At 40.1% G+C, this 19,045-nt stretch overlaps 1 protein-coding gene across 2 annotated transcripts in view; it reads left to right on the plus strand.

Annotated features, from left to right (window-relative positions):
* Nucleotides 1-2,165: 2,165 nt before the first annotated feature.
* Nucleotides 2,166-19,045, plus strand: part of RASA1 (RAS p21 protein activator 1) — a 112,568-nt gene continuing 95,688 nt past the window's right edge. The window contains exon 1 of one of the 2 annotated variants that reach the window (XM_017508108.2): nt 2,166-3,285. In XM_017508108.2, the coding sequence (XP_017363597.1) occupies nt 2,729-3,285 (557 nt within the window). In that variant the 5' untranslated portion in view covers nt 2,166-2,728. The other variant, XM_017508114.2, reaches the window with a different exon arrangement.

Here is a 19,045-nt window from a genome sequence, read left to right on the forward strand (position 1 = left end):
TCTACTAAAAATACAAAAAATTAGCTGGGCGTGGTGGCGCGTGCCTGTAATCCCAGCTACTCAGGAGGCTGAGGCAGGAGAATTGCCTGAACCCAGGAGGCGGAGGTTGCGGTGAGCCGAGATCGCGCCATTGCACTCCAGCCTGTGTAACATGAGTGAAACTCCGTCTCAAAAAAAAAAAAAAAAAAAAAAAAAAAAAAAAAAAAAAAAAAAAAAAAAAAAAAAAAAAAAAAAAAAAAAAAATAGAGATCAGTGATAACCAAGAGCTGGTGATAACTTGCCAGTCCAATGTCTTGCATTCAAGGACTGACAGCAATGATTGGGGCAGGAATGCTGGAGGATTGAGATGTTAACACACTGCAGGTTTTCAAGCACAGGCTGTATGAAGATTTGTTGGGAATGTTGCACTTGGGATTTACATAGCAGGCAGTAAGTAGAGTAGGAATTTTGATAGTCTTGTCTAACTGAGGGTCTAAATTTAAAAGAAAAGAAAACTGTTCTCAGGGAAGCCACCACAAGTAGTACTTCATTATTAAGTATTATGGGACTATTTCATTCTCATTTTCTAGAACAGCACAGGGCTTAGCAACTCAAAACCCACATATCTTACCCACCTACCTAATGAATGACATCTATTATTTCTCTTTTTTAGGTATTGTATAACTCCTTCTTGATTTGTATACTATACATTAACATAGTGGTTCTCAAACTTAAGTGTGCAAAAGATCACTTGGAGGGCTTGTTAATGGATTGCTACAGTTTCTGACTTAGCGGGTCTGAGGTGTCATTTCTGAATTCCTAGGATGTTGCTGGTCTCAATTCACTCTGAGAACTCTATTTCCTGTGACTGGTCCATCTTCCTTCTCCCAGGTGGCACACTGCCTAAGAGATAAGCACAATGGTGGCCCCAGGACTATTCCTTAATCAAGTTAGATTGTTGTCATTGACTAGGTAAATAGGCAAACTTACAGAGAAGATCCATTGCCTGCATCTTGTCACCTCTTTTAGTGGTCTTTTCTCTTTTTCCTGAGTTTCTATCACAGCCACTTGCCATCCCCAGTGTTGGTTTAATCACCCTTAGCAGAGAAAACATTGATCTAAAAGATCAATATTCAATGGTAGTCAATGTGGAATCACTCTTGGGAGAATTTAAAATAACAATACGGTTAATTTCAAACCATGGGAAGCTACCTCTATATGAAGCATATAATAGTTTGTATGCATTTAGTATAAAAGACAAAACCCTTCTCCGTAATTGTGTTAAATATGAGTTTTCAGTTTATTGATACTTTTTGAAACGATATATAATCATAACTGGGACATTTTTGACATTTGACTTGTTGAAGGTGCTTGCACTGTGGATCACGACGAGTACAAAGGTGCATTGATTAGTGTTTTCTGTAGCACCCCCCAACCCCGGTTCATTAGTATCCAACATACTTGTAATGGCAGAGGTAAGTATATGAGACAAATTTGGATAAAAAAAAAAAAAAAAAAAAGTACGCCTATACTGGTAGAAATCTGACTTCATAACCACCATTTTTACCAAAATTCTCTACCCTTCTCATATGGTGCCTTTTATTTCGTTTTGAGTTTCAGAATCTATTTTGTTTGTGCGTGTGTGATAGTCATGGTGATTTATAGCATGAAACGAAAAAGAAAACATAAATAGTATTGCCCCGATCTTCAAAGCTACCTGACCCTTGCCTGGTTTCTGCGCTGCTGGCTAAGGCTGTTTGTTCCTCCGGTAGTTTCTGGGCATTTTCCTTTCCCTTTTCCCCTCCTTCCTCTCCACCACCTCCTGGTCCCCTTCTCGTCTCTCCGGCTTTAACAGCGCCGAGCCCCCGCGAGCTCAGGTACCCTTCCCTCTTCTCCCGCCCATCAAACAAAGCCCCGGGAGACAGGCGCGCGCCTCCAGCCACGCCGACAGGAGAAGCAGCCGAGCCGACACACACTCCGAACAGGAGCAGGACAGCATGCGCGACCACGCACCGCGCGTCCCCGCCGCTTCCTTCCCTCTGGACTCTTCCTTTTCCTCCAGGTCCGGCCCCCCGCCACCGCTCCGGGAACGCGCCTGCGCACAAGCTGCCCTTCTCCCTCCTCCGCCCTTCCTTCCCTCCGTCCCTCCTCCCCTGCCCCGCCTTCCTTTCTCTCTCTCCGGTTTCACTCACTGAGAGCTCCAGGTAGTGAGCAGTTCAGTAGATTTCCTCATTACCCAGCCCCTCTTTCTCTCGTCCGTCCCCACCATCTGCCTGGTGGAGGATGAAGGGGCTGCAGTGGCCCCAGCCTATGCAGCGGCACCGGCGGTGGCTGCGGTGTGGGTGGCCGGAACTGGGGTGGTGAAGAAGCGGTGGTGGTGTCTAAAGGAGCGATAGCTGCCTCAGCCTCTTTCCCTGTGCTTCCTATCCTCTTTAGTGCAGCCAGGAAGTTTTCGCTTCTGTACGTGTGTGTGCGCGTGAGTGTGGGTGTGTGCAGTGAGGTTTGGGTGGCGTTTGTGCAGGCGTTGGGTTTTTTGCCCACTTCGCTTCCCGTAACCCAGGCAGCTCCGGAGCCTGGGCTGTGGCCCTAGGAGGGGGCGCGGCGGCCGGCTCTCTCCTTTTGTTGTTGTTTCCTCCGCCTGGGGAGCTGAAGGGGAGACGCGCCTGGGTGGGGCGGCTCGGAGCCCGGGCCTGGTGGCCCCCGGGGCTCCCGGGCGGGCAGGGTAGGGCAGAGTAGAGCGGGCTTCAACATGATGGCGGCCGAGGCCGGCAGTGAGGAGGGCAGCCCGGTAACTGCCGGAGCAGGGGGAGGCGGCGCGGCTGCGGGCTCCAGTGCATATCCCGCAGTGTGTCGGGTGAGGATACCCGCGGCCCTGCCTGTGGCAGCCGCCCCCTATCCTGGGCTGGTGGAGACCGGAGTGGCTGGGACTCTGGGTGGCGGAGCAGCTTTGGGGTCAGGGTTCCCAGGAACCGGGTCTGTGGCAGGGGCATTGGGGGGAGCCGGACTGACAGGGGGAGGTACTGCTGCTGGCATAGCTGGTGCTGCTGCTGGCGTGGCCGGTGCTGCTGCTGCTGCTGCTGCTGCTGCTGCTGGACCGAGTGGAGACATGTCTCTCACCAAGCTGCTCACTTCGTTGCCTGCTGAGACTCTCGGGCCAGGAGGTGTATTTCCCCCTCTGCCTCCTCCCCCTCACCTGCCCCCTTTGGGGGCGGGTCTGGGGACAGTGGACGAAGGTGACTCTCTGGATGGACCAGAATACGAGGAGGAAGAGGTGGCCATACCGTTGACCGCTCCTCCAACTAACCAGTAAGTTGAGACTGCTCTTCAGTAAGTTGAGACTGCTCTTCACTAAGTTAAGACTGCTCTTCAGTAAGTTAAGACTGCTCTTCAGAATGTGTGAAGCTGTCTCCAGAAAAGAGAGAATGAAGGGGTAAACCATCCTTTTTTTTTTAATCTTTTCAGCTGTGATTTGTTAGGACAAGTTTTTGAAGTTTCAGATTTCTTGAAGTAGGAATTTAATTTGATCACTCATCTTCCTTACAGGCGTACTACCTGGTGTCTTCCTACATTTATTGTTCCTCTGGGAAGATGTAAAGTCTTTAAGCTGGAAAGCATGAGAAAATGTGTATCCAATGAGAACCAGATATGGTTCTGTTCCTTCCAAGTTGAGGTGGTGTCCCAGGATTCAGTCAAGCTGCAGCTACCAAGGCAGTCATAGTGTATAACCTGTGTGTGTTCCTTGATAAAGCTAGTTGATGAGTGGGAAGCTTTGAATACAAATATTTAAACAAGTACTATATTAATAATTTGAGAAATATATTGGTTAGAATGTTTTTATTTCAGTGCACATCTCAGCTTCAGATTAGGGAAAACATAGTGATGCGAAAAAGTCTTGGAGTCATTTAATGAGAACTTGGGTCAGAGAGAAAGAAAAGCAATACTGTGAATTATAGGTATGATTAAGAGCCTATACTCCAACAATGTCTGTATCTTCTTCCATAACTTCTCACTTATTAATGCACTGCTTTTATAGTTGAGACATTGGAAGTACAACAGTGAGGTAAAACAAAATTAATAGATCTTCCCTTAAGCATTTTTGTTGGTGGCCAGTATAGTATTCTATTTGAAAATTAAGTTTTACAGTCTGCAGAATATACAGGACAATGACTTTTTCATGTAAGTTAATACCTCCTCCTCACTTGTTCTCTTAATTGAACTTAGGTGTTTATTTGTAAAGGTGAACCTTGATGAGAATGTTAAGATGGGAAGTGGTATCAGGCAAAACTTGTTTTATAGATTTCGCACGTAACTCTTAATTGACCCTTAGAATTTTAACAACCTTGGTGCATATCAGGAAAAAAGATGTGGTTCATATGTTGACAGTCACGCTGGACAATTCAGAGGTTTTGTTTCTTTTTTCTTTTCTCTCCCCTGAGACGGAGTCTTGCTCTGTTGCCCAGGCTGGAGTGCGTGGTGCCATCACGGCTCACTGCAACCTCTGCTTCCCAGGTTCAAGCGATTCTCCTGCCTCAGCCTTCTGAGTAGCTGGGATTACAGGAACGTGCCCCATGCCTGGGGAATTTTTGTATTTTTGGTAGAGACGAGGTTTTGTCATGTCGGCCAGGCTGGTCTCGAACACCTGACCTCAGGTGATTCGCCTGCCTCAGCCTCCCATAGTGCTGGGATTACAGGCATGAGCCACCATACCCGACCTTTTTTTTTTTTTGGATAGCTTCTTTGGAGCATTTAGAAAGGACTGAAACTAATTAGGAAAAGACTCTGTTACACTAATCCATTTTTGACTTAAGGCTTCATCTTCTGATACTTAAAGTGGAAAAGTAAAGTTAGTCATATTTATGCCAGCTATGTTATAGGGATGTAGTATTCCACCTTTTATATTCCTCAAGAAAGGGTCCAAGTTTTTCATCAGATTTTTTTGTTCAAATTTTGCATTCCAACTTATGTCTGTAATGCAGAGTCTTTGGGAGTGTTCTGAGAGGGTTAAAAATGCCATCTACAGCACTGCTTTTGAAAAAAAGTTCAGTTTTTATTAAATGCTCGCTGCATGCTCAGTACCGTGGTTATGAAGAACAGAATGTAACTTTTCATACTGAAAGAATCTAGTCTTATGACAATTTATAACTAAATTAGATATATTTAGGATATTGTAGTTGAAAAAAACTTGTGTTAATAAAGTTTTTTTTTTTTTTCAAGACAGTTTTGCTCTTTCACCCAGGCTGGAGTGAAGTGTCAGTGATCTTGGCTCACTGCAGCCTCTGTCCCCCAGGTTCAAGTGATTCTCCTGCCTCAGCCTCCTGAGTAGCTAGGATTACAGGTTCCCTCCACCACACCTGGCTAATTTTTGTATTTTTAGTAGAGTCGGGGTTTTACCATATTGGCCAGGCTGATCTCGGACCCTGACTTCAGGTGATCCATATGTTTTGGCCTCCCAAAGTGCTGGGATTCACAGGTGTGAGCCACTGAGCCCAGCCCAGTACACTGTTTTTTTTAGAGTCGTTTTAGGTTCATAGCAAAATTGAGGAGAAGATAACGGGGTGTTCCCATTAAATTTTTAAAAATAAACACGATTGGGCCAGGCTGGTGGCTCATGACTGTATTTCCAGTGCTTTGGGAGGCCAAGATGGTTGGATCACCTGAAGTCAGAGGTTGAGAACAGCCTGGCCAACATGGTGAAACCCTGTCTCTACTAAAACACTAAAAAAACCCCAAAAGTTAGCCAGGTGTGGTGGTGGGTATCAGTAATCCTAGCTACTCGAAAGGCTGAGGCAGGAGACTCGCTAAAATCAGGGAGGCGGAGGTTGTAGTGAGCCGAGATCATACCATTGTACTCCAGCCTGGGCAACAAGAGTGAAACTCTGTCAAAAAAAAAAACCCCACAAAAAACAAAAAACATGATTTTATGAAAAATTGTGAGAAATTGTGTGGGATTTTCATCATGATTACATGTATTTGGAAAGAAAAAATTATATTCATATGACTGTGTATATGAGACTTGTTTATGTTCTAAAAAATAACCTCCGTTTCTTTTTGTTTGTTTATTTTTTGAGACAGAGTTGCCCAGGCTGGAGTGCAGTGGCGCCGTCTCGGATCACTGCAACCTCCGCCTCCCGGGCTCAAGCGATTCTCCTGCCTCAGCCTCCTGAGTAGCTGGGATTACAGGTGTCCAACAACACACCGGGCTGATTTTTGTATTTTTAGTAGAGACAGGGTTTCACTGTGTTGATCAGACTAGTCTCGAACTCCTGATCTCGTGAACCGCCCACCCCAGCCTGCCAAAGTACTGGGATTGCAGGCATGAGCCACCACGCCTGGCCAAAATACCCTCCATTTCTAATATGTTTTTAAAATTTGCCACTGCGAAGTACAAATTTCCTTCTTATTTTATCTTAGGTATCAACCCACAGTCACTGGAGGCAATACAGTGTAGTGGTTAAGTGTACAGATTCTGAAGTTAGAAAAAATTTGGGTTGGAATCCTGACTCTGCCACTTACTAGCTGTGTGATCTTGGAAAGGTCAGTTTCCCCATCTGTAAAATGGGGATAAGAATGGCACCTTCCTCACATGGTTGTTTTTTAAAAATTTAATGAATACTCTGCTGTATTTAGCACAGTACTTGGGGCAAAGTAGGTGTTCGATAAATACAGGGTCCCCCATGCCTGTAGCCATAATATTTTACTATCACTAAATTGTCTACTAGTTCTTTTGATTAGAGAGTTTCCCTTTCGTTTGAGAGTCTCCCTTAATAACTGTTTTAGAGAAAGTTTTGAACTCCAAATCAAGCCTACCATGATTAATTATATTAAGAATTTTATTTTAACTTCATAAGGGCTTCTAGCAGTAGGTTAAGCCATTTTAAGGATGAAATTCAGGTGTTCTCTATAAATTCTTATTCCTGAATGTAGACATTCATATATTTTTTCCTTTTTTGGTTTTTTTTTTTTTTTTGAGATGGAGTCTTGCTCTTTCACCAGGTTGGGGTACAGTGGCGTGATCTCGGCCCACTGCAACCTCCACCTCCTGAGTTCAAGCAATTCTCATGCCTCAGCCTCCCAAGTAGCTGAGACTGTAGGCGCATGCCACCACGACCAGCTAATTTTTATATTTTTAGTAGAGACGGGGGTTTCACCATGTTGGCCAGATGGTCTCCATCTGTTGACCTTGTGATCTGCCCACCTCGGCCACCCAAAGTGCTGGGATTACAGGTGTGAGCCACCGCGCCTGACCCAGACATTCATATTTTTAAACGGAAGGAAAAGCCTTAAAGACATTGTCAAATAATATTTATGTTTTGTAAAAATATTGAAGAAGTGTTATGGAGTAAATTAATACTGGCTATGAGTAATTGGTCACCTTAGTTATGAATAACATGGTATTAATGAGGTTTAGGTCGCAGGATTGGGTCCACAAGTAGTTTGTTACTTGAGTGTTCCCTGATCAGGGAGTTAGTTCAACCTTCTTTCTAGCTAGTTTTGTGCTATTGATCACAAAAGAGTCAAATGACAATATGTAGATAGACCAGTGCAAATAAATTAATACTATTAGTATTTTGTACTTTGTTTTTCTGTGTACACGGTGAATCATTAGTCTCATGTTTATTACTGAGCATTTTCATTAGTTTGGCTGAGGCTAAGAAATGTTTGTGTAATTTGTACTATTATATTTATTTGAATTTTTTTTGGAAATTTGGAGAAAAAAATTTTTAAAAGAAAAAGTTCTCCCTCTGTCTACGTTTTTTCTACCATAAAAGTTTCTATACCTAAAACTGTTAATGAATTTCTTTTTCAAGAGAGAGAAAAGGTTAAATTAAGGCAGTTTGCCACTAGTACTCGGTAAGTTTCTGGAGTTGCTTTTCATGGTTCTCATTATTTTTTCTTCTGTGGGGTGAGGGGCGGTGATGGTAAAGGAGCATTGTTTGTGTAGTACGCCATCAAGAGATTTTTAACTATGAGTCTGCAGTAGTAGGTGACCATTGGTGAGAATCCAACCCACAGATGTATATTGCTTGCTCTGTGGGTATTTGGAATATTTAGTAATTGTCACCGTTTAAGAATAGAGATTTCTTTTTCTTTCTTTCTTTCTTTTTTTTTTTGAGACATAGTCTGTCACTGTTGCCAGGCTAGAGTGGAGTGGCACAATCTCTGTTCACTGCAACCTTTGCCTCCCCCGGGTTCAAACGATTCTCCTGCCTCAGCCTCTGGAGTAACTGGGATTACAGGTGCGCACCAGGACACCCAGCTAATTTTTGTATTTTTAGTAGAGATGGGATTTCACCATGTTGGTGAGGCTGGTCTATGAACTCCTGACATTGTGATCTGCCTGTCTCGACCTCCCAAAGTGCTGGGATTACAGGCCCCTGCACCTGGCCCTCTTTTTTTTTTTTTTTTTTTTTTGAGACAGTGTCTTGCTCCACTGCCCGGGCTGGAGTGCAGTGGTGTGGTGATCTTGGCTCACTGCAACCTCTACCTCCTGGGTTCAAGCTATTTTCCTGCCTCAGCCTCCTGAGACTGTGTGGGACTACAGGCACACACCACCACGCCCTACTAATTTTTGTATTTTTAGTAGAGATGGGGTTTCACTCTGTTGGCCAGGCTGTTCTCGAGCTCCTAACATCAGGTGATTCACCTGCCTTGGCCTCCCAGAGTGCTGGGATTACAAGTGTGAGCCACAGTGCGGCCAATAGGAAGATTTCATATTAAAGAAGTCTCAAGTTCTAGCATCTCTAAAAAACCCATAAGGCTTGGCTATACCTGGTGACCATTCCTGCTTGAGACTAGATTGCCAGAGCTGAGTATCGGTTGACTCTTAGGTGGGTACTGAGGTCTCCTTTTGCAGCCTTCACCAGGTCTGCTTTGCCTTTGCTATTGCGGTATTTGTCTGGCATCTGGCCTGGGTCTTGCCACCAACCTAATACTCATACTTCTCAAACCTGAAACTTTAAGGAAAAGAAAATAAGGAATGTAAATGGTATGTTTCTTTTTTAAAAAAAATCATTTTACTGTCTCTACAAAAATAAAATTCTTAATTAAGTCAAATAACTGCTGAAGGTTAGTGTTAGAAATTACAGCATTCATTAACTTTGTCACTGATTGCTTTATACATATGTGTGAGTCATTGTTTCTTAATAAAAATGGGGGTGAGGCTTACTAAGATTAGTTATGGAAAGTGATGACCGTAACTCATATTTTTTACTGTATTTGAGTAGTAGAGATATATAGTAGGTGCTTCGAGGGTTACAATGAGTTAAATGCCCCCTTTTCTCAATGGGAGAAAAGGGAGTATTAGGTCTAGTAGGAAATTAAGTAAACCAATTTCTGTGATTCAGGCTAGATTAAGATAAATATCATGAGTGAAGTGTGAGCAAATGTCACGAGGGTTATAAATTTACATAATTAGGATCAGTAAATTCTTTGAGGAAAAAATAGCAGATATGTTTTTCCTGTTATTTATTTATTTTCTGAGTGAGAGGTTATTGGTGCTGATGCTCTTTGCCTAATGATTCTGTCAATAAACATAACTATGAATTAGATGAGTATGAACTTTTCACCCTTACTGAAGAATCTGGTCTACAGAACTCTTATTTACCTGTGGTCTAGAGGGAAATTGAAGGGGATGTCTGTAGTTACTGAGATACAGAGCACAGCTGAATGCTAGAATTGGTATGGATCACTGATTAGCCCCTCGGGGGAAAACAGGCAAACATTATTGACAAAAATAAAAAGGACAGCCATAAATTAGGAAGAGAAAAGGAAAAATGAAGAGTAGGCTTTTTGTTAGCTTTATTCTTCTCTCTTTACTGGCCATTAGAGAAATGAACAGAGTGCCTTTAAGAACACTTAAATACCCCAAAAAATATCTTAGAGGGAAGATTTTTTATAATAATTGTTAACTATAACAGTGGTTACCACTGACATTTTTTTTTTGTTATTGCTTACTACCAAATGGAAAACAGTTCTAATGGGTTTACTTGTATTGTTTTGGTCATCTGTTGCTGCATAATAAAATACTCCAAAACATAGTGGCTAAAACAACAATTGTGTATTTGCTCTTGATTCTAAAATTTGTGTATGGCTTTATGGAGACTTCTTCACATGTCATCTGTGGCTATAATGTCACGGTGACTTCTTAAATCTAGTGCCTCAGCTGGGATGGCTGGAGCAGCAGGTAGATAGCTGGGCATTTTCCTCTCTATCCCCATGTGGCCTGTCCGCTTGAAGAAGGTTGGGCTTTTTTTTTTTTTTTTTTTTTTTTTTTTGAGATGGAGTCTTGCCCTGTCACCCAGGCTGGAGTACAGTGGTACCATCTCAGCTCACCGCAACCTTTGCCTTCTGGGTTCAAGCAGTTCTGTCTCAGTCTCCTGAGCAGCTGACATTACATGAGTGCGCCACCACACCTGGCTAATTTTTTGTATTTTTAGTAGAGACAGGATTTCACCATGCTGACCAGACTGGTCTCGAACTCCTGACCTCGTGGTGTGCCTGCCTTGGTCTCCCAAAGTGCTGAGATTACAGACATGAGCCACTGTGCCCGGCCAGCTTGGTCTTCATAGCACGGCAGCTATGGCAGTTCCATGAAAGACCTTTCCAAGCCCCAGTGTGTTAGTATTTATCAAGCCTCTGTGTTCCTTATGCTTGCTACTGTTCTAGTGGCCAGTGCTGATCGCATAATTCAGTGTGCATTCAGTATGGGAGGCGACTATAAAAGGGCATGAATACAGCAAGTTGACCGTTCTTCAGGGCACCAGGGTAGCATTATACCATGTGTATTACTTATTTACATGTAATACCAGATAATAGAATACTAGTAGTGAGGGATGGGGTGGGAGATATTGCAAATACTTATGAATTTCTTCCTTTGGGTCAGCAAGCTAAGTTGTCTTTCATTAAATAAGTTAAATGTCTCCACAAAAGATGTTGCTTTTTGGCTACCATTATCTTGATTTTAAACCAAAAATACTGAATATGGATGTTGGTGGTGGTTTGAAAATGCAGATATTTGTCTGTAAAGTGTGTTGTCTTGAAATCACTTGCAATACATTTCAGTTTGTGCTATGATAAAAATTGTTGTTATTAGATACAACTTACTGATAACTATATATGTCTTAAGAAGATTTAGGGTATGATTTTAGGTGTTTTAGTGGTTATGTGATTTAGTGAGTAAAACAATGAACAGTATAGGGGACAAAAAGAAATATAAAATTCTACAGTCTAGTTGGAAAATGAGGCATTACTGATAGAGTAATAAGATGATAAAAGTAGTCTACAGATATATTGTACAGGTAAATGTTTCAGATTCAGAGGATAGTTGCCAAAGAGTGAAAGGATAAAAGTAAATGAAAGAATCATACTGAAATTTCATACCATAATCCTCTTGGAGGAAATTTCAGTATCATTCTTTCATTTAGGATTATTGCAGAGAGAAAGAGCATTTGTGTTTCAAATTGTAGTCAAGTTGTTAGGTGGAGATACATAGAATTTTAGTGATAAAGGGAAGCATTCTCTGCTTAGATATGGAAGTACCTTCAGGTAGAGTGGCTTGCTTCACTCTAACCTTACACTCTAGCTCAGTTCATATAACTAGGTAGTGGTAGAACTGGGACAGAATTCAATTCTCACAATTTTTCACATATATTTATATTTGGGTAATTTTTATAATTCATTTTTTTTTTTAATTATAGAGGAGGCTAACAGCATAGTCTCAGTATTTACTAATCATTTGCTATATGTCAGGTACTTTATATGGATTATCTTATTTAATTCTTACAGTGATATAGTGAGAATGGGTATCATCCTCATTGTTGAGAAAACTGAGTGACAGAGCTGGAATATTAATGTATATACTATGCTTTCTATTTTGTCTTACCACCTTCCATTATGTAGAATGTATACACATATATGCACCCACATAAAACTTAACATATTTCAGGGCTGGCAGTAACTGGGGTTATGGACTTAATAGTCCCCCCACTCCCCAGAGTCATAGGTTGAAGGCTTAACCACAAATGTAGCTGTATTTGGAGATATGGCCTTTAAAGAGGTAATTAAGGTTAAATGAGGTCATAGGGAGGTTGGTGAATCCTATAGGACGCGGGTATGTTTATAAGAAGAGGTACCAGGAGTATGAGGACATAGAGAAAAGGTCATGTGAGGACATGGTGAGAAGGCCTTTATCTGTCAGCTAAGGAGAGAGGCCATACCAGAAACCAAGCTTGCCAGCAGTTTGATACTTCTATTTCTAGAATGCAGAACTGTGAAAAAATAATTTTTGTTGTTTAAGCCACCCAGACTGTGGTATTTAGTTATGGCAGCCAAAACTGACTAATACATGGGTAATTCTACATCTTTAAAAATGGAATTGGATTATTTTGAAGCAGATTAAATGCGTATCTGTTCTTTGAGAAATAAGGTCCTCATTCTTTTAATTCCTTTCACTGTGGGAGAGAAAATCTTGCCTTACTTGACGTCTTTCTTTGTTAGTCAGTGACCTTTATCTTTTTTGGCTGTACCTCTGTTGAAAGATCGAAAGCATATTTAAATTCATGTCTTATTATTATAGTGTGGAAAGATCCTGCACATGACCGTGGTAGCCATGGAACATCTATGGATAAGCTGTTACTCCAGCAAATTTTCTGTATTCATTGTGTGTTCATTGTTGTAACATTTTACTTTAAAAATTTCCTTTCTCTAATACATCTGTCTCAAGCTAAGGGAAAGACTTAGAGATCTCCCTTGCCTCTTTTAAGTATTTTTTTCTAGGGATAACTCACTAAACTGGGTTCATATTTAAGACAGTTGTGTAATGATAGAACCATATCCCACATATATTCTTGTGTATCTAAATATTGATTCATTTCTCTAATTTTTAAATCTTTTTATTTTGAGATAATTGTACATTCATATGCAGTTTTAAGAAATAAGACAGAGATGTACACCTTCACCCATTTTACCTTAGTGGTAACATCTTGCATAACTATAATGCAGTATCACAACCAGGAAATTGACGTTGCTGTAATCCACCTATTTTATTCACAATTCACTAGTTTTACATACACTTATTTGTGTGTGTGCATGAGTGAGTGTGTGATGTACTTAGTATTTCATTCTATGCAGCATTATAACATGTAAATTTGTATAATCATTACCATACTAGAGATACAGAACAGTTTCTTTACCACTAGGATCTCTTGTTCTTCGTTTTTATAACCAGAGTCTACTTCTCCTTCCTCTTTCCTTATCCCCTGGTAACTGCTAATTTGCTTTTTTTTTTAAGTCATTTTAAGAAGATTATGCATGCTGGGTGTGATGGCTCATGCCTGTAATCCCAGCACTTTGTGAAGCTGAGGTGGGTGGATCTCTTGAGCCCAGGAGTTCAAGACCAGCCTGGGCAACATGACAAAACCTCGGGTCTCTACAAAAAATACAAAAATTAGCTGTTTGTGGTGTTGTACACTTGTAGTCCCAGTTACTCAGGAGTCTGAGGCGGGAGGATCACCTGAGCCTATGAGGTTAAGACTGCAGTGAGTTCAGTTGTCATCCAGCCTGGGTGACAGAGTGAGACCCTGCCTCAAAAAAAAAAAAAAAAGAAAAAAAAAAGAGGTTATATAAATGGAATAAAATAGTATGTAACCTTTTGGGATTGGCATTTGTCACTCAGCGTAATTTGTCAAGTTCATGTAAGTTGAAGTATCCATATATATATATATTTCCATTGCTGAGTAGTAGCCCATGGTATAGATGTGCCAGTTTGTTTAACCATTCAGCCATTGGGGAACATTTGGGTAATTTCCAGTTTTGAGTAGAAGAAATAAAATTTCAGTTAGGTTTTAGTAGTTCTTTGGAATCATGTAATAATTCTCCACATTTGTCATCTTTGGTAATTAAAAAGAGGATAACTATGGTTTGTTTGTAGTTGTTTGTATTTAGTTAGCACATAAACCTGGTGAATTTCTCAAAATTTGGAAAAACAGAACACAAACCACATTAACAGGAGATCACATCCTCTAGTTAATATTAGAATTTCTGAATATCTTCCTCTTGTATGGTCATTGGGATCAGAATCCTTTTATCATGAAGCCGTTTTTAAAAGTGAATAGGAAATACCTAATATTTTTGTTTTGATGTTTTTTAAGAACCTTATGTATGTGATAAAATAGCATTTAACATTATAGTTAGTGTTAGAAATCATAAAATTTGAGCGCTGTGGAGATAATGGTACCTTTTAATAAATTAGTTTTAATTTTTGTGGAAATGGTGTTATCTTCCTACCCCACAGGACTCTTGAGAGACTACAGTGGAATAAAAGTTGAAATAAAACAGGAGACAAATTGTGTTATGCTTTGAATGCTATGGTAAGGGCTTGTGCATAGCATTATAGTGTAGATATGTGGAATCGTCATGCAATCCTCTTCTCAACTTTTAAAAACAATTTTTAATTCTAAGATTTCAGTCAGTCTCTTTCTTTTTTTTTTTTTTGAGACAGAGTCTTGCTCTGTCACTTAGGCTGGAGTGCAGTGGTGTGATCTTGGCTCACTGCAACCTCTGCCTCCTGAATTTAAGCGATTCTCCTGTGCTGAGTAGCTGGAATCCCAGGCACACACCATCACACCCAGCTAATTTTTGTATTTTTAGTAGAGATGGGATTTTGCTATGTTGGCCAGCCTAGTCTCAAACTCCTGACCTCAAGTGACCTGCCTGCCTCAGCCTCCCAGAGTGCTGGGATTACAGGCCTGAGTCACCATGCCTGACTAGTCTCTTTTTCTCCTTTTCCACTCTAACCAGTTATCCACGTTGTTATATTCCACCTCCGAAATGGATCTAACATTTCTTTCTTTTATTATTATTATTTTTGAGACAGAGTTTTGCTCTGTTGCCCAGGCTGGAGTGCAGTGGCACGATCTTGGCTCATTGAAACCACCTTCTCTCGGGTTCAAGCAATTCTCATGCCTCAGCCTCCTTGAGTAGCTGGGATTTTACAGGTGCATGCCACCACGCCTGGACAATTTTTGTTATTTTTTTTTTTTTAGTAGAGACAGGGTTTCACCATGTTGGCAAGGCTAGTCTCAAATGCCTGACCTCAAGTGATCCACTTGTCTTGGCCTCCCAAAAGGATCTTAACATTTTTTTCAGTCTCCTTTACTTTGATTCACACCCTCATTTTCTCCTTCTTCCTATTAGAGAGGTCGGTTACTTTTCTCCCTTTTACTGATCGCTTCCTTGGGCAATTCATAACTCTTTATTATTGGCATTCAAAAATGTTTAACTTCAACCCAAGTAAAAATTAAGAAATTCCTGGTACATTGTGACACAGAGATTATGTGTATGTTTAAAAAAAAGAAAAAAACCCCACAAAGGTTTAATGAAAAATGCTCTTTTAAATTACTACTTGTGATGCTATTTTATTTTCATTTTAATTCTGTTCTACTGTACTTAAAAATTACTGGTAGAAAGAAACTAAGTAGAGTTTGAAACTCCCAGCAGTTTGAAAAATTGCTTTATTTTACTTTCAGTGTAATCTTGTAAAGACAAATTTTTACTTTCTTGAAACCTTTTTGTGAGTCTCTATTGTTTACAGAGTAGTGGCTTTCAGATGTAATTTTGACCATGACTCACTAAAAGAAGTAAATTTTACATCTGTGACCCAGCAAACATATATGCATAAATGTGTGTGTGTGTGCGTGCGCGTACACACACACACACACAAGCAATTTTATGCCTCTTCATTTACTATTTCTTCTGTTGGTACACCTTCTCCCTACCTTGATTACATGACAGACTTTCATTTATTCTTCTGAATACAGCTGGGACATTCTTGAAGTTGATGTAATATGACAAAAAATAAAATTTCTTCTTAGTGACAACAATGATGTCATCAAACCAACTTGGAAAGAATTGTTTTCTCAGATAATTAAATCACACTATCTCAATTAAATCAATATACATTGAATTATACAAGTTTTCTGGTTAGAAAGACCTGACAGTAACCTGCTTGGTGATACTAGCTTATTTAAATTATAGAGATTGTAGCAAATGATGTGGTCATAATGGACTCATGTAAAATGGAGCCTTATTAAGGGTGAGCTTGTCAGATATCATCTAAGTTCAAGTGAGTGGGCTTTTCTTAGCCCAAGGACGGAACTTGTTTCTGGTGGAGTTATTTTTGTTATTATGTAAATGTTTTTATCAGCGATACGATTTCTTCTTTTTTTTTTTTTAGAGTTTTTTTTTTTTTTTTTTTTGGCCAGAGTGCATGCTCAATAAGCAAACTTCCCTCAAGTATTTATGTTGGAAAATTTGAAATTTGCAGAAAAGTTGCAGGAATACTGAGCAACTTTACATTTTGCCATGTTTTAGTTTTATCCCTTTCTTTTTATGCACACATGTATATATCATTTTTGCTGAACTGTTTAAAAGTTAGTTGCAGAGATCTTGTCCTTTTCCACTGAAATACTTTATATTTCCCAGGAGTAAGGACAATAGCCTACAAAGTCAAATATAACGAATTTAACATTATTATATTAATCATATATCGTCAGTTGTTCCTATAATGTCATTTATATCTGTCTGTTTTAATGAATTGTATTTAATCATTATGTCTTTTTTGTCTCCTTTAATCTAGAACAGTCCCTTTTGCTTTTTCTTTTGTAATGTTAACGTTTTTGAAGAGCTTAGGATAGTTCTGCAGAATGTGTCTCAATTTGTATTTGATTGTTTTCTCATGGTTAGATTAACCATCACTGGCAGAGATAGGCCATAGGTCATGAGTTCTCAGTACATAGGGGCACGTGATATCAATTATCCTCTTGATGATGTACGTAAGTTTGAACTTGGTTAAGGTGGGTTCTGCCAGATTTTGCTATTATGAAAGGCACCTTTCCCTTTATAATTAATAAATAACAAGTACCCATTGGTTTTAGTATCCATTGATTATTTTTGCCCGAATCATTTATTTTCTTGTGATGATACAATAAAATAGTAATTTTTCCCCCAGTTTGTAATTTCTCTGATATTTGTTAATTGGCATTCTCCATTCGAGTATTCTATGATTACAGTTTGGCTTTCCACTTAGTAGGCTTGTAGGCAAGATTAGGCTGGGCAGAGATATATATAGGCATGTATTTTTTTTTTTTAATTATTATTTTTTTTGACAAGGTCTTGTTTTATTGGTCAGGTTGGAGTGCAGTGGTGCAGTCATGGTTCATTGCAACCTCAACCTCCCAGGCTCAAGTGGTCTTCCCACCTCAGCCTTTCTATTAAGTAGGACTATAGATGCATGCTACCGTGCCCAGCGAATGCTTTATTTTTGTATAGATGGGGTCTCCCCAATTTCCCAGACTTGTCTTGAACTCTTGGACTTGAGCGATGCTCCGTCCTTGGCTTCCCAAAGTGCTGGGATTGCAGGCATGAGCCACTGTGCCTGGCTTAGTTTTGTTGTTGTTAATAGATAAATTGTCCTTGTGGTTTCTCTATTAGTCACTTCTATCTAGCTTTACTAGAATGGATCAACAACCTTACATGCTATCAAATCTTAATCCTTGACTCACTTGAGTTTAAGTTGTATATCCTGGAGAAGCCATCTTGGCTTTTGGTACTTAATGACGTTTCTTGACAGTTAGCAAATGATGTGGCTTGTTCTGGGTGAAACCCTTCTCCCTTGCATCTTTACCTATTTGTATTGTATTTTTACAGTGATTTCTTTTTTTTTTTTTTTTTCCAAGAGAATGAGGACAAACAGGAGGGAAAATCAAAAAAGACATTGGATTTAATGGTTAAATGTGGTATATAAGGGACAGGAATGCAGTCTGAGTAAGATGGTGAGTACTTCTAGATAGGCACACAAATTTTTTTCCCCTAGTTCACTTTTTAAAAGTTAATAAACTTTATTTTTTTAGAATTGTTTTAACTTTATAGCAAAATTGAGGGGAAATTAGAGTTCCCATATTCTACCTCCTCTCTCTCCCGCTGTTGACATCCAGCACACTGGCACATTTGTTTCAAATGATGACGTTACATTGACATGTTATCGTCACTCAGTGTTCATAGTTTATATTAGGGTTTATTCTTGGCATTGTACATTCAGTGGGTTTTGACAAATGTTTAATGACATGTATCCCACAGTGTAGTGTCATACAAAATAGTTTCATTGCCAAAAAATCCTGTGTATTTTGCCTGTTCTTTCTTCTTTCCCCCTTTGCCCCTGTCAGTCACTAATCTTTTTACTGTTTCCATAGTATTACCTTTTCCAGGATGTTGTATATATGGAATTGTACAGTATGTAGCCTTTTCAGATTGGCTTCTTTCATTTAATATGCATTTGGGATTCTTTCATGTCTTTCCATGGATAGCTGATTTCTTTTTCTGTCTGAATGTACCATAATTTATCTGGTCAGCTAGTGGAGTTTATCGATTTTGGCAATTATGAATAAAGGTGCTTATAAACATTTGTGCGCAGGATTTTTTTTGTGGCCATACGTTTTGAACTTACTGGGATAAATACCAAGAAGCCTGATTGCTGAATAGTATGTAAAAGTATGTTTTGAAAGAAACTGCCAAACTGTCTTCCATAGTGGCTGCACCATTTTGCATACCCACCCCCAGTGAATGATAGTTCCTGTTGCTCTGCATTCTTGCCGGCATTAGATGTTGGCAGGTTTTTGGATTTTGGCCATTGTAAAAGGTGTATAGTGATATCTTGTTTGAATATGTCATTTTCTAGTCACGTATAATGGTTTGTGAAGTCACATATGACTTCTCTAGATCTCATGTTACGGCCGGGGTGTTGACTCATGCCTATAATCCCAGAACTTTGGGAGGCTGAGGTGGGAGGATTGCTTGAGGCCAGGAGTTTGAGACCCAGCCTGGCCAACAGGATGAGACTCTGTCTGTACAAAAAAGAAAAAAATTAGCCAGGTGGTGGTGCACACCTGTGGTCTCAGCTACTCAGGAGGCTGAGGTGGGAGGATCGCTTAAACCTAGGAGGTCAAGGCTGCAGTGAGCTGTGATTGTGCCATGGCACTCCAACCTAGGCAACAGGGCAAGACCCTGTCTCAAA

Source organism: Cebus imitator, unplaced genomic scaffold (assembly GCF_001604975.1).
Source record: "Cebus imitator isolate Cc_AM_T3 unplaced genomic scaffold, Cebus_imitator-1.0 Scaffold16, whole genome shotgun sequence".
Taxonomy (NCBI): domain Eukaryota; kingdom Metazoa; phylum Chordata; class Mammalia; order Primates; family Cebidae; genus Cebus; species Cebus imitator.